This window comes from Lygodium microphyllum, chromosome 11, assembly GCF_053477565.2.
Source record: "Lygodium microphyllum isolate KBCC chromosome 11, Lygodium_microphyllum_v1.1.10, whole genome shotgun sequence".
In the NCBI taxonomy this organism is placed as follows: domain Eukaryota; kingdom Viridiplantae; phylum Streptophyta; class Polypodiopsida; order Schizaeales; family Lygodiaceae; genus Lygodium; species Lygodium microphyllum.
Genome location: NC_141145.1, coordinates 148,678,505 through 148,701,314, shown reverse-complemented (window position 1 = coordinate 148,701,314; position 22,810 = coordinate 148,678,505). Strand labels below are relative to the sequence as shown.

Here is a 22,810-nt window from a genome sequence, read left to right as displayed (position 1 = left end):
GACAAGCATTCACAACAATCTTTTTCACTCAATCAAGTGGTCCAATGTGTGTTGAGAAACTCTTCACCCTTCACCTGCAGTTTGCGTTTTTGCGTTTTGCGTTTAGGGTTTGCAGCTCCAAAAAGGGGCGCCACCCTAGATTTACTGTGCCTATTTATAGGCCACTCTCTCACTCATTCTTTACGACTGATTCATTCAGTCCGTCACCTCTTCTCTCCAGCCTCTCCACTGCCCTCACACGCCTTTAGGAGGACATTGTGGTTCGTGGTTTGTGGCTGTCTTTATCATCTTCTTTGTGCTACGGCACCCTTGTTCCCTTGCATCACATTCACTCCATGATTCAGAACTTCATCATTCCATTCATTAGAGTTTCTTCTCTCTTCTCTACTCTTCTCCATGTTTGCCGAGTTCACTCTGTGTTCCTCTCTGCAAACCCTACTGTCTCGCTGATATGTCATCTTTTGACAATGTGTTCCATGAGAAGGTCAATGTAGTGGTTGGTACATGGGGTTTAGACAATGGATGGAAACTCTGTTTCAAGCAAGGACTCTATGATAGTTGGAAGCATTGTTGGTGACCACTTGTACCACATGGACCATAGCAACCTACATGGTATAAGAGAAATAGGTGGGCGAGAATTGAGATTAAGGGTGTAGATGAAATGAAAGGGGTATTGGCATAGATGAAGAGGTATTGGGATAGGTGGTGAGATAAGACTCAAGAGATTGAAATTAGATCTAGGGGAGGTAGAAGAATGAGTCATGAGTCATGACAACTTACAAGTAATCTAGATTGAAACAAAAAATGAATAATGACCTATAGACTAAAATTTAAATTTTGGATCTTGATTTTTAAGACTCAATAATAGCTTGTTGGATATGTGTGTATATGAAAGCCCTCATTGTTTTTTGTCCTCTTTGCCCTGCATCCTTGATCCGCTAGAAAAAGGTGCGAAGAGGTGAATAAATAAGGATGTTGATGATACCTCATTTCTTCCTATCACTCCATTTATCGGAAAGTATGGTGCAACCATACTTTGCCCATTAGGAATGCACAGGCTTCATAGATTTGTTAATTCTTTTCCTCTCCTCGTTGAGCTTCTTGGTCTATATGTTGTTGTAGGTGATGCCATACCATCCCTTGCATGGACCAACCGTAGCAATGGCTTTGACCATTCTTTTCCACCTATCTTCTCAAAGCAAATGGTAGGTGATATCATGCCACCCCTCGCATGGACCAACTGCGGCAATGGCTTTGACCATTCTTTTCTGCCTATCCACTTGAAGCAAATGGTACGGGAGGTTACACTCGATGATAGTGTGTGTAATCACTATCTCCGCATTCCTTGAGTCTCTTTGAGGAAAGACAAAGGACCAAAAATACCAATTGTAGCTTCTTGTAGTGAAGCTTGTCTACTTGGCCTTTTACTTCTGATGGTGGTGGTGGAGCGTTAGGCTGTTGAGGCCCATGGACTAGGATTAGAAGTTTCGAAAGTATTCACTTCCATGTCAAGGGTAACCACTGCCTCTTGAGCCTTTGCCATGCTCGATGTCACATGATTGCTTTGATTGGAGAGAGAAGAGTATTTCTTTATGAATTCGTCGGCCATGGATTAAGGGATTTGAGAACATGGGCCGCATACTACTCACCTTGGCCAAATGGATGATGAGCCTTGTCACACTACTTGTTATTGTCTTTCCACAAAACTTACAAGTCCAAAGGTAGCAATTTGACTTGCCTATAGTCTTCTCAAGATTTGTGGTGTACAGACGAAAAGCTTCATGGAGAGGCCTAGGCACTGTGGAAAATAATGAAAAGAGTGAGAGTAAGAGGGATTTGGAAAAGAGAGAGGGAGAGGATGTAATATGGATGAATGAAACTTGAAAGTGAGAGTGACGGAGAGGGAGAGATAGGAAGAGGGAGAGGGATATGTATTGGAGAGAGAAGAGGAAGAGGATGTGAGGAAGGGAGAGGGAGAGGAAAAGGAAGAGGGATAGGGACAGATAGGGATAGGAGAAACTTGGAAGAGGTGAGGGAAAGGGAGAGGAAGAGGGACAGAGAGGAGGAGGGAGGGAGTAGGGTGATTGAAGAAGATGGAGGCTTGAAAAAGATTGAAGATGGGCTAAGTGATTTGTGTGGTGAGATAGGGGGAGGGGGACTGCTCTTTTATAAGGGCCAAGGTGAGGGAAAAGAAAAGAGGGAGGAGTATGATTCATGGAGGGAGGAGTGCGAAAGAAAAAGTGAAGTTCAAACTTCAAACAGTCCTAGAAAAACGGGCAAAAAGTGCCAATAGTTGGATTCTCCACGCAGTCAATGGTCATATTTTTTGAACTTTGAATGCACGGATCTTGAACGGTACCATACGATATGACCATATGAAATGATACCATATAGAACATTCCGTATGTGTATGGAATGTAACCTTGGTGTTGAAAGTAAATTTTGATGTGTTTGTGCATTTAAACATCTTATTGCAAAGCTTGAGACTGAAACTGGCTTGAAGGTGCAGACACTTCTTTTTACTTGAAAATGGCATCATGTATCTAGCCACTGTTAGAATGATATCTCAACAAAATGGTAAAAGGAAAAATCAGACACTTATGGAAATGACTTGTTGTATGCTTAAGCGCAAAGGGCTACTACACAAGTTTTGGCTTGAGAGCCTTCAGTGTGCAAATCATGTCTTAAATCATGTACCACCAAGGCACTAAAGATGATCACACCAAGAAACCCAAGGTTGATTTCGGGTGTTTGGATGCATAGCCTATGTACGTACATATTATGAAAGAGCTTTGTGGAAAGCTTGATGACAAAGCTGTAAGATGCATTTTTATTGGCTACAGTTCGGAAGCAAGGGCTATCGTTTGTATGATCCACACACAAAGGAAGTTTTCATCGGTCAGTATGTTATATTTGCCAAAAATGTAGCATTTTCACATGATTAATTTGAGATGCCAACCACCCATGATATAGGTGTGTCTTTGAGGGTCTTTTGTCACTTTCTTTGGAGTTCGTGCTTGGTGTAAATGGTCGGATAGACACATTACAATAAGTTGTTGTTGCATCACATGCTCCTGAACGGTAGACACTTGATATTGGATTGCCTCATGCAGTGGAAGATGCAGTACGACATGAAAGGGCTGTTGTAAATGCAACTAAAATAGTCCCTAGATGGTTGTTACAAACTCTCCAGGAGAGTAGAATGGATGCTCCCTTATCTTAGCGCATTAAAAGTGTTTCATAACTGCTTCCCTATTCATTCTTCACGTGACTTTCTTTTTTGCTGCTACAGTTGTTCATTATCAGATTTTGCATCTAGACATGCAACACATAATGTAAGGGGGGCACATTTGATTGATTTTATGGAAGTAAATGATGTTTGTGATGAGCATGTGTTCATGAGGTCATTGTTAGATGACAATGAGCCAACTTCCTTGGGCGAAGCTTGGCAAGATGTACATTGGATGCAGACCATGTAGGAAGAGTTAGACTCTATTGCCTCTAACTCTACTTGGGATTGTGCGGATTTACCACTTGGTAAAAAGGCTATTGGCACAAAATAAGTTTTTAAACTCAAATGTAAGGCTGATGGCACTATTGATAGGTACAAGGCACAGTTGGTAGCAGAGGCTATTCACAGATGAAGACCATGTTTATGTTTCACAACCTTTAGGGTTTGTAGTTAAGGGAAACGAACACATGGTTTGCAAATTGCATAAGGCTTTTTATGGTCTCAAACATGCTACTCATGTATGGTACTCTGAAATTGATGCTTATTTGGCCAGCAAAGGGTTCAAAAATAGTCTAATTGCTTTCACTTTATACATTAAGAATGAAAGGGGGGACTTGCTGATTATCATTCTTTATGTGGATGACATGTTGCTTAAAGGACCTAAAGAAGATAAAATTGCAGATTTCAAGGTTGAATTGAAACATGTATTTGCTATGTTAGATATTGGTTGTCTACACTACTATATGGGGATTCAATTCATGCGAAATCAGCATGGCATCATCATGTCAATTCAAGTATGTGGTCAAGCTTTTACATAGGTTTAATATGTAAGATTGTAAACCTATATGTCTTATGGAGTGATGCCTAAAGCTATCTATGCATGATGTTGAAAAAAATACGTTTGATGTTGCAATTTACAGCCAGGCTGTTCATTGTTTTATTTATCTTTGCAACACACGCCCTGACATTCAACATGCAATATCTTGTGAGCAAGTTTATGCACACCCCATGGATTGTACATTGATAAGCTGTTAAGTGGATCTTCAAATACTTTCAAGGTACTCATTTACATGCATTATTATTTTCCAAGGGAGAGACTTGCATCAACAAGCTTATAATGATTTAGATTGGGTTGGTGATTTAGACATTAGGTAGTCTACTAGTGGACACTGTTTCTTTTTGGACCGTTCATGTGTTTCATAGCTAAGTAAGAAACAACCTACAGTGGCTACCTTGTCTTGTGAGGCTGAGTATAGGGTAGCCTCCACGGGAATAGTGAAATGTGTATGGCTGCGTAGATTGTTGGCTGATCTACATATGTCATTGGAGGGTCCAATACCATTCTTTTTAATAGTCAAGAGTGCTATTGTAGTGGCATAAAATCTTGAGGTGCATTATCATTATGTTAGAGAGAGATGGTATGTATGAGAGATCAACTTGATTTATGTATCCATGGGAAAATGTTGTAGACATTTTTACAAAAGCGTTACCTTGTGAGAAGTCTGATCCATGGGAAAATGTTGTAGACATTTTTACAAAAGCGTTACCTTGTGAGAAGTCTAAGGCTTTTCGGGAGTCCTTGAACTTATTACCCTATAGTGATTGATTATCCTTGTACTTCATCACATTGGCACTACAAGGGGTGTTAGAATTTGCTAAAGGAGAAATCAACAGGAAGACGTTGCAAACAAGCATCGGATGATGGTAGATAATGTGGGGTAGCTTCAGCTGAGATGTCCTTTGTGAACGAGGTGTGGGTAGTGAAGCTCTAGCACCTGAAATCTGCAAAAACGAGATTGAGCTAAATGGGAGGGTAGCTTGTCTATTTATAGAAAGTTTGTGGCCTCGTGCTAGAGCTTTGCTATCCACACCCTGTTTGTAGAGGACATCTCAATTGAAGCTACCCCGCACATCATTTGGTGCCTGTTTGTAGCCTTCTTCTTGCATATTTCTCTTCTTCTTGTTGTCACCAGCTGTCCACTTATCCTCAAAGGCTGTGTTTACTGCTTGGCATCCACCTGATGGTTGCATTTGCTGCACAAGAGGCATCGTTAGCATGCGACTTCTTCCCAATATGAGTTTTGATAGATCAGCTATCGCTTGCTACTTTTTGACCACTTGGAGGCTGCACTTTGATCATATTTGTTGTTGCATACACTGTCAGACTCCTACTACCGAGTTTGTAAATTCTCTCCTGCATTTGCTGGTCTGTCACATTGATCCAGCTACCCACAGTTGCATTTGCTTCTGCCAAACACCTTCAGAGGTTGCCTTGTTGTGTTTTAGGATTTGTCCAATGTTAGAGCACGACACACTCTCCAGCCCATACTCTCTGCCTCTGTCCTTGAGACATGGGAGTTTAGGGGTCAGTATTCCTTCACTGTATAGTGTGTTTGCTGCATGACCATGGTATCTATTTAGATTCATTTAGTTTCTTATTCTTTGTGTTCATTGTCCCTAAGTTTCCCTAACCCTTACTCTGTTCTATTTTCAGTTTGTGCTTTGTCGTACAATTGCATTTGAGTTTCTATGTCAGGGCATTTCTCCACATGTACATGGTCTCTTCTTTGTGAATTGTGAGCCAACCATCCCATTCCCAAGTGGAAGCAAAAACAAAAAAAAAGGTCCAAGGAAGAGGGAAGATAACCATGAGCCAATGAACAGCCATTGATCGATGCCTTGGCTGCTTTAGCATGGAACCTCTTAGGGGAAACAAGGGGGTGAGCTTTGCTTGGGGGTTTCTCTTGGTTCTCATTTTGGGCCTAAGAGGAGGTGTTAAGCTAAAAAAGGTGCACTATATGTGAAACCTTTATTAGCTCATCAAAGAACCCCAAAATTCAAATGTAGAAGTGCACTTTGGTGTTCCATAAACAAAACCCTGGAACCTAGACTTTAGTTGGTTCCATCTTTATAAACAGTGTGTGTGCTAGGTTCCCAATCTGTTTAGTCTGCCCATCATTATCAGCTGTTGCCATGACCATCTAAAGGCTGCCCACATTTGTGCTTGGTTCTAGTTACTGTCACCATCATTTCTGCTCCCTTTGTGACTGCTCCACCCCTATTGGAGATTTTCCAGCTGCTGCCCTGCTGAACACAACATTTGGATCACTGCGTTTGCATCAGAACAGGCTGCCCTGCTGCTGTATATTGACACTGTTGTCATCACCTTCCACAGCTGTGTTTCACAGTTTGCAACATCAGGCCACTATGACTGCCATGTCATCATCCATACAATTAGCTGTTGCTTTTTCAGGTTTTAAGCATTTTTTTTGCATTAGCCTGATTTGTATTTGCACCTACAGTAAGCCGGTTTTGAGTTTTCAGCACTTTACTAAATCAGCCTCTACTTTGATTACCTGGTTACTGTTAGCCAGTCATTTCCTGGACAGAGAGGATGACAGTGCCACGTCAGCAAGTGCCATGTCAGCATCTGCAGTCGGACAGTTTATTGCAGCCGACCTGCTGCAGTTATTTCCTATTTTTCGGCTATTTATAGCTGGTTTTGTGGCACACTTCAGCATTCATTATTTCAGATTCTAATCTTGAGATCTGTTGGCTGAGACAGACTGTGCTTGGGCTGATGGAGATCGAGGTCATCAAGTTGGAGACACACGCTGATATTTCCTTTGCCCCCTTGTGTATTTCTGCACTATTATACAGCATACTACACTACAGATTTTCTGCGTTTACATTGTCTCCTTTTCTCTCTTTCTCTTCTCTTTGTGTTCACTCTCTCTTAGTCTTTGTCCTACGCTTCCGCATTGCTGCACTCTGACATGGTATCATAGCGGTGAAGATGGATTGACTAAGGGTTGAACCTATCTGAAGAGGAGATTTCAGTGCGACACAAGGCTGCGTTTCTAGGATTCGAGGGCGAGCAGGAGGGCTGCGCATCGGATCATGGGTGATGATGTTGGCCATTTTGGAGTCCTATGATTTGGCAGAACTTGTGATGGAGGAGATTAACAGGCCCTCGATGAGGGATGAGTCACAAACTCTCTTCCAATGCTCGTGCGGAGTTGACCAAGGCCCAGTCTCATTGGGACAAACTGAATGCCAGGATTCGATCTTTTCTGTTTCTGTCTTGCACCACAGTCGTAATAGCTCACATCGAGCACTTGACGGTGGCTCGTGAGATATGGCTGGAGCTCGACCAGATGTACAACCAGATGACCCTGATGAAGAGGGTTTCTTTGGAGGTGCAGATACGGACCTTGTCCATGAATAAGTCTTCTTCGCTTTGGGAACACATCAACAAGCTTTGGCAGCTTCAGATGTAGGTTCAAAATGCGGGGAAGTCTATTTCCTCCAAAGACATGGCGATCACTTTACTATCCCAGTTGCCGCCACAATTCGGTACTTTTTATTCCGCTCTTATTGCATTAGGGCCGGAGTCGACGCTTCGGTGGGAAGAGTTGGTTCCTATGGTCTTGGACCAAGAGGAACAATTGAAGGGACAAAATGCTTTCAAATCGGAGGCATTGTTTGGTCAAGCCTCTCAAAAGAAGGGGAAGGACCAAAAGAAGAAGGAGGAGGACAACAAATCCAAGAAGGATAAGGAGAAGGAATGGACTTGCCATATTTGTGGAAAGACCGGTCACTAGAAGAAGGATTGCCCCGACAAAGACAAGAAGGATACCAAGAAGAAGGACACGAAGGATTCTGGAGCGGTGGCTGTACCCTCATCAGCTATTGTTCTACACTAAGCAGTCCATTGAGGACTCTATATCGAAGACTTCTGATGCTGTGATGACAACTCCCCAGTCTCGAGAGTGGATTGTGGACAGTGGTGCTTGACGACACATGACTCCTTCCGTTGGTGTTGCCCATTTCTGACGATAGGTTTTTGTTGGCTATAGCTCCCAGTCCCAAGGTTATCGTTTGTTTGATCTCGTCAAGCGGGATGTCTACATGAGCCGAAATGTGCGGTTTGTGGAAGTTCTGGCCACAAAGGGGGGGGAGGAGCGCCCTGTCCTTGGAGATCCAGGGGAGAGTTGGGCTCCCGAGATAGTTCCTTTGAAGCCAGAGCCTCTTGATGGAGATTCTTCTTCTGATTCAGAGTCTTCTCTTCCACCGGCAATCCTCGAGGAGCTTCTACCGGTGGATGTTCGTGAGTCTTCAACAGATGGAGAGCGACGAGGAGAGGTTCGTCCTCCTCCTCATTGGGTACGTGACACACTCTAAGATTCAGGGATCGAGGGGGTCCCTGAGGAGTGGGAACCGCAGGATGGATCGTGGAGGTCATAGAGGAACCAAGCACATTCTTCGGAGCTTGTTTGCTCCAACTATTGTTTGCTGACCCGTGTTATGTAGAAACAAGAGGCCACTTCAGTGAAGGAGGCTTTGTAGTTTGATCATTGGCGGAAGGCCATGGAAGCTGAGTTGGAGGCTATTGAGAGGAATGGCACTTGGTCTCTTGTGCTTTGTCTCTCTTACAAGAAGGTGATTGGTGTCAAGTGGGTCTTCAAGACTAAGTACCTTAGCGATGGTTCTTTGGACAAGCTTAAGAGGCCACTTCAGTGAAGGAGGCTTTGCTGTCTGATCATTGGCGGAAGGCCATGGAAATCGAGTTGGAGGCTATTGAGAGGAATGACACTTGGTCTCTTGTGCCTTGTCTCTCTCACAAGAAGGTGATTGGTGTCAAGTGGGTCTTCAAGACTAAGTACCTTAGCGATGGTTCTTTGGACAAGCACAAGGCTCGCCTTGTTGCTAAAGGTTTTGCTCAGCGCCCAGGCATTGATTTCCATGATACTTTTGTCCCCATTGTTGGTATGACGATTATTCGAGCTGTTCTTGCTTTGGTTGGCCATAGGAGATGGCCTGTTTATCAGTTGGATGTGAAGTCGGCCTTTCTAAATGGTGGCTTGCAGGAGGAATCTATGTTGAGTAGCCTCCTGGCTTTGGCTCCTCGGATGGGAAAGTTTACAGGTTGAAGAAGGCCTTGTATGGTCTCAAGCAGGCTCCGCGTGCATGGAACGAGAAGATTGACTCGTTTCTTCAGTCGAAGTTGGGATATCGGCGCTCTACGGCCGATCCGCAGCTTTATGTGCACACTTCTGAGGTTGGTGGTGTGTTGTTTGTGTTATATGTTGATGATTTGATTTTGACAGGGGATCATGCACAGAAGGTCCAAGAGACCAAGACAACTTTACATCAGGCATTCGAGATGACGAATTTGAGGTTTCTTCATTTCTTCTTGGGTCACGAGATTTATCAGTCTCAGAGGGGGATTTTCATCTCTCAACAGAGGTACATTGAGGAGCTCTTGGTGACTTCCATTACTACTCCTATGGATCTGAATTGGAAGGCCACTCCACACTCAGATTCTCCCGTGATGGATGCTTCACGCTACCGTCAGTTGATTGGATCCTTGATTTGGCTTCTCAATACTCGTGTTGATCTTTGTTTTGCTGTGGGTCTTTTGGCAAGGTTCATGACGGAACTCAAACAGGTGCATTGGCAGGTTGCCCTGAGGATTCTTCGGCATTTGAGGGGGACCTTTGATTTCGGGATTTCTTATCCCGCAAGTACAGATGTTTCAGATTTGGTTCTTGTAGGTTGGAGTGACTCGAATTGGGTTGGCGATGTGGACCACCAATGGTCTACTACAGGCTACTGTTTTATCTTGGGTATAGGTGTTATCTCTTGGAGTAGCAAGAAACAGCCCACGGTTGCCCTTTCTTCTATTGAGGCGGAGTATCGGGTTGTGTCTTCCACCACATGTGAGGTTGTGTGGCTTCGGAGATTGTTGGAGGAGCTTGGCTGCCCCCAGACTTGTCCTACTCTTCTGCGGTGGGACAATGAGAGTTGCATTGCCTTGGTACAGAATCTTGTATTCCATGCCTAGACGAAGCACATTGAGATCTAGTATCACTTCATTCGGGAGAAGCTTCTGGATGGGACCATTGATGTGGAATATTGCAAGACGGAGGATAATCTTGCCGATTTGTTTATGAAGGCACTTTCCCAGGCTCTTCTTTGGCAGCATTCCAGATCCCTCAGTCTTTTGACCCGTTCAGGATCTGAAAGGGGGTGTTAGCCAATCATTTCTTGGACAGAGAGGACGGCAGTGCCATGTCAGCACCTGCAGTCGGACAGTTTTTACTGCAGTCAGCTGCATTTAATGCAGCCGACCTGCTGCAGTTATTTCCTATTTTTCGGCTATTTATAGCCGGTTTTGTGGCACACTCTAGCATTCATTATTTCAGATTCTGATCTTGAGATCTGTTGGCCGAGACAAACTGTGCTCGGGCTGACGGAGATCGAGGTCATCAAGTCAGAGACATACGTAGATATTTCCCCTGCCCCCTTGTGTATTTCTGCACTCTTATATAGCATACTACACCGCAGGTTTTCTGCGTTTACATTGTCTCCTTTTCTCTCTCTCTTCTCTCTGTGTTCACTCTTAGTCTTTGTCCTATGCTTCCGCATCGCTGCACTCTGACAGTTACTGCACTCAGGATTTGTCCTTTATGGATGACACAACCCAACATCTCCCTCAGCCCGCTCCCATGAGAGTCATTGGCTATTGACTACTCTACCTTGGAGCATTGAGTACATTCATTCTTTCATTCATTCAACATACATTATTTATTAGTTCTTTTCTTCTCCCTATTTTCGTTTTGTGTTTTTGTTTGAATTATTGCATTTTAGTCATGTTTGTATGTTTTGTGTATTTTGGTGCAAAACCTAGCATATCTTCATAGGTCTTTCTATCAAAGTGGATCTAGTATTGGGCCCCTGCTGGAGTATCCATGGTAATTCTGGTACCATTATTGTATGTACTGTGATATTACATATATCTGGTAGGCTTATTGTTGTGGTATGGGACGTGGTGGTTATTCCTAGGGATTTACTTTTATGTGTCTATGACTATAATCATTTCAATATTTGTGCTCTATGTCAAAAAATTAATTCCTCACATTTCTTTCTTTTGTTGGCATAAAAAACAAGCACAAAATTGCATACCATGTTTATGGGGCGTGTTCAATTAGAGACATTGAGTGGCAATTAGATGGGCTGCCAATAGGGGAACAGGTGGCACACAGCTTGTCAAGACAGGCAGCAGGTGCATGGATAGGTGGGAGCCAGACAACTAGGCAGCTGGCAAAGGGAAAGGGGCAAGTGCATAGGTAGGTGGGAGCCAAACAAGTAGGCCTTCCAGGCAGCGCAGGCAGTGGAGATGGCCAATGCTAGTTAAATCTGTAGGCTGCTGCCCTATAAAATGGGTCACATTTGCACTTGTCAGATAGATGAGCTAGTGCAGTTTTGGCATATCAAGAAGATCTGCAGCAAGTTTTGCAGAGACTCAAGGACATTTTTTTCATGGAGCATTGAGATTCGGTAGACGATAATTAGAGACTGTACTAATGCTGTGGACAGCAGTGAGGACTTTTAGAGAGCACTCTTCTTCCCTAGATTGGTGATGGTTGTATTCTTGTCTCTAAGTTCTACCCTCCATTAGGAAAATATAGAGCTCAGTTTAAGGTTCTGTAAGAAATGTATAATATTCTTATTTTTTTGGTTTCAACATTAACAAATTCCAGAAATTCTAGAGAGAGAAACAAACTTTATTGAGCTAAGCATTCAATTGGAGGTTCCCCTATACAGTTTTGTCCATTAAGCATCTTATATTATTGGTAAAGAGGGACGACGGACATGTGAAAAAAACGCTTCCTACCAACGTCCTGCTGCCCTCGCCCCTGTGCCCTGCTCCTTGCCATCGCCATCATGCTGCCCCACTGCCCTGTGACCCCTGCCATCACGTTGTGCCCCCCCTCCCCTCCCCCCTCGCTCGTCATCAACGTTGCGCCTCCCCTCCTTGCCACCACATTACGCTTTCCCCTCCTTTCCATTGCCATCATGCTGCCCCACCACCCTGTGAACCCCTCCCCCCCCGCCGCGGCCTGCCTGGTACATCCCCCCCGTTCTGGCCCCTCACCCTGATCACCTCCACGCCCTGGTACCGGCCACACGCTTGGTCCCCCCGCCTTGATACCTCTCTCACGCTCTCTCCCGTCTCATCCACCTTGTGGTCACTTGCCTACACGCTGTCATCCGTGGCGCCCGGTGTCTCTACCGGTATCAAAAAACAGAATTCCCCCCGGCAGTACAACAGTGTGTTTGGTAGGTTCTCAATAGGGAAGCGCAATGGAAACCTCTGGTCAGACGCCGGTGCATTCTGCGAGTGCCCCCTAGTCAAACACCTTGCGCGTTGTCCTCTCTGAGGAATAGCTCTTGGCCGTCCGCGCCATTGAGCTGGAACTTAAAGAAACAACGATTTTCGGCCAGGTAGTAGGACACTCTCCAGCCAAGGCCTAGCTTCAGGATTGGCTCCACTCCACGCTGCGCATTGGCACAACGCAGATCGTGGCCTCATGGGCCGTGGGATCTTCATGGTTCGTCTCACCTCCGTAGACGTAGCTCGGGAGTTAGTGGAGAGCTTGCCGTATGTCTCCACGAAGGGGGTCATTCACATGGTTCCCTGGTACAACTGCTTCACAGTGGAGTCATTTGAGCTCCACAACAGTTTTCTTAGACACCTAGTCACTTTACTTTTTCCCAGATTGGCGGTAGAGTACCGCCAATTAGTGGAGGACTTTGATTGGCTCTTTGGCACAGTTCTCCCTGCCTCCTTTGCAGATGCTGTGACAGCTGCAGGAGTCCCCAAGATACAAGTGGTTGTGAAAGACACAAAGAGTATACCCAAGTTCATGGAGATAGAGGCTGGAGGTCACTCTTTTAGGCAGCAGGTCACTGTGATTGAGCAACCAGGACAGTGCCTGTGTTGCCATGACTTTGGGCATTAGGCAGCAAACTGTACGCGCTTCGGAGCCAAGGCGGCTCCGTCGACAGGCCCACAGGTGGATGTTGACAGCTTCATATGGTTCCAGAGACGACAGAGAGGGAGACGGTAGGGGGGTCCGCAGCCAGCTTCACAGTAGAGAGGGAGACGGTAGGGGGGTCCGCAGCCAGCTTCACAGACACAGCCTCGTTAGCAAGGAGACTACCGCACCTGAGAGCCCACACCCAAACCAACCAACCATCCCTCGATCTTCTCCTCCTTCACCACCTCCCTTGTGGAGCAACCCTCCCCCCCCCCTCCCCCCCCCCCCCCCCAAGGAGGTAATGCACACGCCTACATCCTCCTCGCAGCAGCAGTTCTCCCCCTCCCACACAGCCACTAGCTCATCTGTCCCTGCCGCCTGTTACACTTTTCCGAGACAGGCATAGCTGTTGCCACAAGAGTTCCTTTGCAGTGGCCCATGGTCCTACCTGAGAGTTACGGAGTGCGGAGAGTTTCCACTACCTCTAGAGGTGTGGAGTTTCGTGGTTCACAAGTCAAGGAGGAGCAAGGTCCATCTACTAGCACCACCGGATGGACCAAACTATGCCTTCTTTTTTCAATCCTCCCACTCACGGGTTTGGACGACGACACAGATAGAGGAGTTGAAGAGTCAGATGGAGGACCACATCTCCCGGTGGATGGGAGATGAAGGACTAGCACTGTTTGTTCAGGAGTGGCTTGGTTGCATGATGGACATTGACTGGTGGACTAGTCCTGAGGTCCCGCACTTGAGCATCATCTTTCGAGTCCCTCCTTAGTGGAAAGCTCCGCAGGATGTGATCAAGTGGCCCTTGGCACAGGCGGCCCGTTTCTACTAGTGTACAGAGTTACGACTCTCAGTATGGTTGATTGACACATTGATAGTACCACTTGGAGCATCTATCACCCCCGATGGTCCCAGCCGAGGGCCACCATGGGGGATTGGAGTTCACCATCGAGACCTGTGGCGAAGCGCACTTGCATGCCTCATAGTTTCTCCTCCTCATCAGCAGCTTCCACACCGAATAGATGCCTATTTGGTTAGTCACAGGTTTCCCCATGAGCTTATACCTTGCATCATGGAATGTAAACAGTCTCCACTACAGTGAGGTACGTGGTTTTAGAAAGTTGATTGTTCGGCAAGAGTTGCAGCCTGCCCTTGTCGAAAGGATTGACATCCTACTTCTACAGGAGCACAAGCTCACGCCCACCCAGGCCCAGCGGGTAGGAAAGGTACTCCCGGGCAGCTCCCGTACTTACTGGGAGCATAGCATGCCATAGGTGCCCACAGCAGGAGTGGAAGCGTATGCACCTCTATCGGCCCGAGTCTCACCTCATGTGTACAAGACCACGGGACGATAGTGACAGGGAGGGTTTTATGGATCAGATTGGACATTGGGAACTCGTGCATGGGAGTCCTCAATGTTGCAGCAGGTTTTGGGTGGAGATCGCAAAGGGACTCCCAGAGGTGGACTCTTGGATCGTTGGAGGAGACTTCAACAACTTGGAGGTGTTGGAGGACCAACAGCGTAGAGGTAGAAACTACCAGGGCATGGCCGGGGAGGAGTAGGAGACATGGGAGGTATTTCTATTGGTAGTAGGTGCACGCGATGCCTGGAGAGACCTTGCCTTCCACAGGAAGGAGAGGTTGCTGGACTTCTCTTGGGGATACAGGCGGCTAGGTGTAGTCCTGTTGGAGCTGTTGGACAGATTTTATGTGGGAGAGTGGGGAGGCTTTCGTGGAGGCCAAATCAAGCAGTTGGTGGGCACCACGTTGTCCGATCATTCCTCGGTTCTCCTGACACTAGACTCCCCAGCATTTGCCCTAGACACACGATTCTGTCAGATCCCTGACTTGATCTACAGGAGGGAGGAGGTGATGAGACAGATAGAGAAACTTTGGACTAGGGAATGGGGCAGGAGGGACCAGATCGCAGAGGAGGTTGCAGAGGTCCTAGCTGAATTGAGCAGAATCTGCCAAGAGGCAGCCATACAGGCTAGGCAACAGAGATGGGAAGAGAAGAGAGCACTCCGACGGGACCTTGCAGCCATGTAGAGATTACTATAGGAGGCAGAGGGGGATCCCACCCTCCATACACAAGAGGTGTGAGCGCGAGTAGCCATTGCGGGCCTAGAGGACTGGCGCTTAGTGTTCTCTTTCCGCACCTCGGCAGCTTTTTGGGCGCGGAAGGGGGATACGATGTGCAGGAAGTTTTTCCAGGTGCACCGGCCTCGCACCTCAGGAGAGCAGATATGCAGCTTCTGAGATCAATATGAGAGGACTCACTCTAGCCCAGACGAGGTGATGGAGATTGCCACTGACTACTACTGTCGCCTTTTCCAGCAGGAGATAGCCTCAGCTAGAGGACAGTGATATAGGCAGCAGGTCTGGGATCACATCCCGCCCCTTGTCATAGAGGAGATGGGACGCTCCCTCCTAGCCCCCTTTACAGAGAAGGAACTAGAAGAGGCTCTCCATACACAGGACGGGCATAAATGCTCGGGAGAGGATGGCCTCTCCAAGGTCTTCTTTACTAGCTACTGGGAAGTGGTGAAGGACCCCCTACTGATGGCCTTCCAAGAGATTTTCACTTCAGGACAGATGCCAGGGAGCCTTTTGGCAGGCCTTATTTGTTTTCTCCCCAAAGGGAGAGATCGATTGGAGCTTTCCCAGTGGAGACCGATCACCTTATTGTCAATGGCCTATAAGACATTGGCAAAGATGATTGGTAGGTGACTACGCCCTGTGCTGCCAGACATCATCCATGACACACAGATAGGCTTTGTCCAGGATAGGAGTATCCTGGACAATGTTTTTACCTTCTTTGAGGCGACAGAGTGGGCTCAGCACAGTGGGCAGAGACTAGCCGTATTTCTCTTGGATTTCGAGAAAGCTTATGACAGGGTGGACTGGGACTTCCTAGAGGGCACCATGGCGAGGTTGGGTTTCTGGAGCTTTCCCAGTGGAGACCGATCACCTTATTGTCAATGGCCTATAAGACATTGGCAAAGATGATTGGTAGGTGACTACGCCCCGTGCTGCCAGACATCATCCATGACACACAGATAGGCTTTGTCCAGGATAGGAGTATCTTGGACAATGTTTTTACCTTCTTTGAGGCGATAGAGTGGGCTCAGCACAGTGGGCAGAGACTAGCCGTATTTCTCTTGGATTTCGAGAAAGCTTATGACAGGGTGGACTGGGACTTCCTAGAGGGCACCATGGCGAGGTTGGGTTTCCCACAAGCTTGGATTCGCGGGGTTTTTGCACTTTACAGATCGGCCATCAGCAGGGTTCTCATAGGTGGTAGGTGTGGGAAGGAGTTTTGGCTGGAGAGATCAGTCCGGCAGGGCCACCCCCTGACCCCGTACCCATTCCTACTCTTTCAGAGGCGATGTCTCACTTCCTCAGGTCTCGTGTGAGCGGTTTATGTGGCCTTCGACTTCCAGTGAGAGAGGAGACTGAGTTGCTAGACTCAAAGTATGCAGACGATACATTACTCTACATAGAGGACAATGAGTTGATGTTGGAGAGAGTGAGGCTGGCTCTTGAGGTGTTCTGTTCAGCAGCAGGAGCAAAAATCAAGTGGCGAAAGTCGGTTGGTTTTCTCACAACACCCGGACTCTAGCACAGAGTGGGGCGTCCACCTTGGATTTAGATGGGTGAGCAAAGGGCAGACCGTCCGATATCTAGGATTCTAGGTGGGACTCAACATCACTCTCGCCCAGCAGTTTCTTCCAGTCCTTGATTCTATTCGGAGGAAGCTGACCTATTGGAGCACGGCTCGTCTCTCACTAGCCGATTGAGCCCTGGTGGTGAACCAGGTCCTCCTAGTGACAGCCTAGTACATCGCCTCGTGTTGGTATTTCTCCTCGTCTTGCGTAGTGCAGCTTCGTCGCCTTGTGCAGAACTTCCTTTGTTCCGGGTCTGACGGCTGCAGGGATCCCCGGTCCAAGGTGGCATGGGCGACCATCATATGGCATCGGTCAGAGGGAGGGCTCGGGATCATAGACCCAGAGTTTCAGAGTATGGCCCTCTTGGGCAAGCTAGTTGTACGCGGCCTCACATCGAGAGGGTAGACCTGGAAGGTCCTACTGCAGGAGGGTCTTTAGGATTGTAGACCAAGGCTTGGCGGTGAGTGGAGGCTGTCCCTGAGATGGATCTTCACATCAGCCCAGATCACCTTTCCTACGGAGCTTACTCCGCGTGTGGTAGGGCCTTCCTAAGGCCCTAATCCAGAGCCCCCCAGGCTGCCAGGAGAAGATAGACCGTCAGCCGGTGATCTGGAACCCCCAGGTCAAAGATCGACGAGGGGCGCAGATTGGGGAGTGCCCCCACATCCAACGGGCTGGTTGGGAGGCCGGCCCGGCTCGTACATCAGGACATGGTGGGAGGTGTACAGGATGGCAGACGAGGAGGTGCTGGAGCGAGTATCAGGCTGCTAGAGAGGAGTGGAGTTGAGGCGAAGGGAGATAGACGCAACAATACCTTTGGAGTGGCTGGCTCCCCCGATACGAGTGCCGATAGAGCTCGGGGAGGTATGGGCCACTAGGTTCTCACCAGCAGGCATTCCCCTACAGGTGGCAGGTAGAGTGTGCGGCACCCCACTAGGTTCTCACTAGCAGGCATCCCCCTATAGGTGGCAGGTAGAGTGGGCGGCGCCCTGCAGGGGACTTTCTTCACTATTCAGGAGGGGGGGCGTCTGGCCTTGACAGAGGGCAGTAATACGAGGGGTTAGTTGCCCTTTTATGGAGGGGGATTCGGGTGGTGGGCCTTCAGGACAAGACATGGCGATTGGATCCCTATGTTTTCTGGAAGGAGCTCAGGGAGTGGCACCTTTGGATTTGGGAGGGGCAGACCACTTGATGAGCTGGAGTGGGATCCAAGAGAGTGGCTATGGCCAACCATGGGAGTCACTAAGAAGCCACTGAGGTTCCTGGAATACACTGCCAAGAGGACATGGATTGGGCGCCGTCACGTAGTAGGCACTTGGTGGAGCACAACATCACGTACTGATACAGGAGGACATGGATTGGGTGCCGTCACGTAGTAGGCACTGGGCGGAGCACAGCATCACGGAGCCGTTCTGACGGACCTTCTGGCGCTGCCTATGGGATAGCTGGAGGTCGAGGAGGGTATCGTACTTCTTATGGTTGGTGGCACATGGAGGCTTGGTGGTAGGAAGTTGGCTTGCCAAGATGCAGAAGGAGGGAGGTTGTAAGCGCTGCACATAGCAGCATCTAGAAACCCCAAAGTACTGCCTTTGGTCATGTGAGGAGATGCAACTCATGTGGAGAGGAGCATGCCGCATCCTTCTCCGTATAGCACCTAGCCTTGGATATATCTCATGGGGAGCTTTCTGTTGGTAGGTAGTTAGCCAAGGCTAACACCCTCTGTATGAGGCCGGGATGCAGGACACGATATTCATCATCGAGGCAGGGTCATGCGCAGTGGTCAACTTGGAGGCTCTACCCATCCGTCAGGTACTGGAGCCCACAGTAGACCGCTCCGAGGTATGGGAGATCATAGGGAGTCTTACTGGATGGCATATCTGGAAGGCGTGGTGTTAGGAGACTTTTGGCGGAGAGAGACTTTCAGCATAGGCGACCTTAGCAGAGCTTTGGACCTCCATCATCCACTCCCTCCGTGGCTGTTGGGATCAGGTGTAGGGCGAGTAAAGGGCTCATCAGGAACTCCGTAGTCATTTCATGCATACGTGGGGTGGCCGGGACCTGTTTTTCGTGATGCAGGCAGGCAGCCCTAGATGGCGATACAACAATCCCCCGCCCCCCCCCACACCCCCCCCACGCCCCCCTTGGCTTCTTGCCCCCATCCTCCCCAGACCGCCTTGAGAGGCTTGTATTCATGATGTATTTGTGACTTTGCATCAGCTCCAGCTAGTCTGTTGAGCATGAGCACTCCGTTGTAATCAGTTTTTTTGAGTAATATAATCAGCCACATTTTTTCGGGAAAAAAAATATTAGTGGTAAAGATTTGAATGTTTCTGACATTACCTGTGCATCTGGAGCATGCCAAAACCCCTAACAGGAGTTTTAAATACTGAAATTGGACACCCAGAGGCCTAGTCTTCTTTTGCACACATGGTTTTCTGGACCTTTTTCTTCTTATTTTCTTGTTCTATTTTGGCTATTTTTGGACCTCCAGGTGTAGATTTCAGCATAAATTCTCATTTTGGGGTTTTGGCATGTTCTGGATGCACTAGTGGTGGTAAAAACATTGACTTCTGTAAATGTGGGTATACTGAAAAGCGAGAACTTTAAAATGTCACCTTGTCCAGCATTTCTTGAAAGAGTCTTAGAAAAAACGGATACTTTTTCTATGTTGTATTAGCCCTCCCTCATTTCATTGGAGAATCTTCTTTTTTCCCAACCTGAAAGGCCCCAAAATGAGCTCACATATCTTCTTATGCTTGTGCATTAGGTTTACTACTTTTCGTATAGAGTTCAAAAATTATTTCCACCTATGTATCTCCTCTCTCTAACACACACACGGTTTACTTCTTTTCATATAGAGTTCAAAAATTATTTCCATCTATGTATCTCCTCTCTCTAACACACACACACACACACACACACACACACACATTTAGGTGATGGGCACCTTGCCAACTGGTGTCAATTTGGCAAGGTGTCAATTTGGATGAGAGCTCAAGCTTGGTAGAAACTGAGAGGATGTAAGACAATTCATAACATGGATTTTGAAGTTCATGTAATGGACAGTTGAAAATGCACATGGAAGTGCAATTGAGTGCACATGGGCTTATATTGCAATGGAGGCTGCCTATGGGGATTAAGGCACCAATTTCAGCAGATATCAAGCATGTGCTTTGAACGATTTTGGTTTTCATAAAAAATAAAAGGCTCTAGCTTTGTTGCTTGTATTCATGCATGGGTTGTTGAGATGGCAGAAAGACGGATCTTAAATTGCTAAGCTTCATACATGTAGCAATAGAAGAGCAATTACGGATTTGCAGAGTGCACACAGGCTCATACTGATATTAAGGGAGTTATTTTGGCAAGCAACATTACAAAGTTAGCCTATTGGGGATTAGGTGTGGAAGGGGGACAGACATGCCTTTACTTATTTGCCTTGTGTCTGTGTGAACAGCCTTTCTGAAAAATGGATATTTTATTTTATTATGTGGTGAATTTGGTGAGGTTAAGCTTCATCCCAGGCCACCAACAAGGGAGAAGAGCAGGAGGGGGATTGGCCTGCCATTATTTATTTGCGTTGTGCCCGTCTGAGTAGCCTCTTTTTGAAAAGGGGCGCTTTCTTTTGTTAGTATCAGTAAGCTAGAAATTAAATCAACGACATGCATGGCCAAACAATGGAAAAGTGTAAGGTTTGGTGCTTGAAGTAGAATTCTACGTTATATTCATTATTGCGGGGTGAGAAATGACAAGCAAAATAATACAGGGCCAAATATATTGTTGGAGCAGTGAAAGAGCTGCAGGCGAAGGAAGGCGGAGGTGAACGTTGGCTTTTGTCTTTGAGACATGGCAGTTTGAATGAAGTCTTGAAGGAGCTCTCTGCCCTTCCCGGTATTGGGCCAAAAGTGGCAGCCTGTATTGCACTTTTCTCTCTTGATCAGCATCATGCGATACCTGTTGATACCCATGTTTGGCAGGTAACATGCTTGCTTCACTACACGTTAACCTGCTTTAGGTACAAAAAGCTGCTAATGGTAGACATCACGAATGTCTTAGTTCGATCATTTAAGGAATATGAACCACGGTGCAAAGTATCTCAAGAGTGCTCTCCTTGACAGATTGCCACAACATATATAACTCCAGAACTTTCAGGGGAACGCCTTACTCCAAAGCTGCATACTGCAGTTTCAGATGCTTTTGTGAAGAAGTTTGGCAAATATGCTGGTTGGGCTCAGAATGTGCTTTTTATTGCTGAGCTGTCCTCTCATCAGGTGTTTTTGCCAGAGCATCTCCGTACAACTAGGGAGAAGAAGGTTAAGGAACCCAGAAAAAGGTGGGTGAGAAATGAATGACGAGGCCGTTTAGACTATAATTAAGGACTATCGCAAGGGTCAGGTCAGTCTTCAATGTTACGAGAAAGGGAATTTGAATAGAAATCCAGTGCCTTGATTGAAGGAAGGATCCGCCTTCACTATTTCAAGAGAGGGACTTCGAATGAACACCTAGTGACTGACTCTTGATGCTCACTTGAGCACACAAGAACAAGTCAGAATATAACATCAGAATACACTTCACCCACCATCTCACGGATTCGTATATTAAGTAAATCTGGAAGATACATTCGTCTTGTGATAGCGGGTCATTTCAACTGGGGGGATTCTTGTGTGCATGCCTGTCGCCAGTTACTGCTTATGTCAAGTGGTTTGCCAATTTAAATTCAAGCCGAAGAAATGATTTAAAAATTGATTATACTGGGGGACTGATGCATGTGCCGAAATCTGATCTGTCATTGAGATCGCTTAGGTTCTTCTTGCCATGTGGGGCATGCATTAAAAAATTAAAACATTCGTCTTGTGATAGCGGCATGTCCCATTGGAAATATTTGGGCGGGACTTCAAACATGTCGTATTAGGCATAGTGGCAGTACTCCAAGCGGCTCACGTGTGGGTTTCCAACAGGGAACAGTTTTCTAGAGAGTTTCTCGTTTCCAAAAGCAAATCAAACTGATGACACACGGAGTTTTTGAAAACCAGGCCGAGTGACAACAAAACAAACCCCCTTCCCCCTCCCCCTCCCCCTCCCCCTCCCCGAGGCCCTTCCCCTTCAACAAAAAAAAAAAAAAAAAAAAAAAACCATGGAAACGGTTCCAAGCACCAAAATCTTCCCAGGTATTAAGAAAATTGTGGTATTGCTAACCAATGAACATTTGGTTTTTTCTTTTGGGAAAACACGAGAAATGAGAACAAAATAATTTGCTTGTACTTTATCCCCCAACCCAAAAAAAAAAAACCATGAGAAGAGCTTCACGCATCAAAATCTTCCCAAGTATAAAGAAGTTGTATTGCTAACCAATGAACATTTGGTTTTTCTTTTGAGAAAAAACATGAGAAATGATCATAAAATAATTTGCTTGTCCTTTTTCTTCCTCCCATTTTGGGTGGCATGATAGAGAAACCTTGTTCATTTTTTGCCCATATTGAATGCATTTAATTATACAACCAAGTGTGCTAACCACACCCATATGGTGCATTCACATTCCATTGCTTGATTGCTTGTCGTTGCATTGATTCTTGTTTGGATGAAACTATTTGTTTTTAAAGTGTGAAAGGATGGATAAGAGCTTTGGTTGGTGAGACTTGTGGAACTATCCCAATATGATTACTCTTGCTTGACTAGAGCAAAATGGTAGACAATAGAGCAATCTTTTGTAGTGGCTAGATCGATTATTATTCAATTGTGTTGAAAGGATTGCCTATCATTGTTGCTTTGTATGTGGTGCGCCTTTCGTGCATCAACTTGCATGTGTGAAGAGTTGTTATAATTCTCTCCAAAGGCAAGCTTGTTACGAGTTCTTCCACTTTGTGTACATTGTTATACTCTATAAGCATATATAGGCATGTTTCCAAGAAAGTCCTTGTTCCACAAAGTTCAAGGAAAGAGACGATAGTAACAAGAACACACAATTATGCATGATCGTTTTTGTTTTAGGTTCTTTTCTCTCAAAAGGTGGCAATTATTTCTATCCTTGGTTCACGGTTTAACTATTTTTCCAAAACATATGCAACCCATCTGCGGGTTCA

At 46.4% G+C, this 22,810-nt stretch overlaps 1 protein-coding gene across 1 annotated transcript in view; it reads left to right on the top strand.

Annotated features, from left to right (window-relative positions):
* Window positions 1-21,481, top strand: part of OGG1 (8-oxoguanine-DNA glycosylase 1) — a 40,040-nt gene extending 18,559 nt beyond the window's left edge. Inside the window, exons 2-3 of the mRNA XM_087688344.1 lie at window positions 20,497-20,707; window positions 20,849-21,481. Coding sequence (XP_087544470.1) covers window positions 20,497-20,707; window positions 20,849-21,082 — 445 coding nt within the window. The 3' untranslated portion in view covers window positions 21,083-21,481. The remainder of the gene's footprint in view (window positions 1-20,496; window positions 20,708-20,848) is intronic.
* The last annotated feature ends 1,329 nt before the right edge of the window (window positions 21,482-22,810 follow it).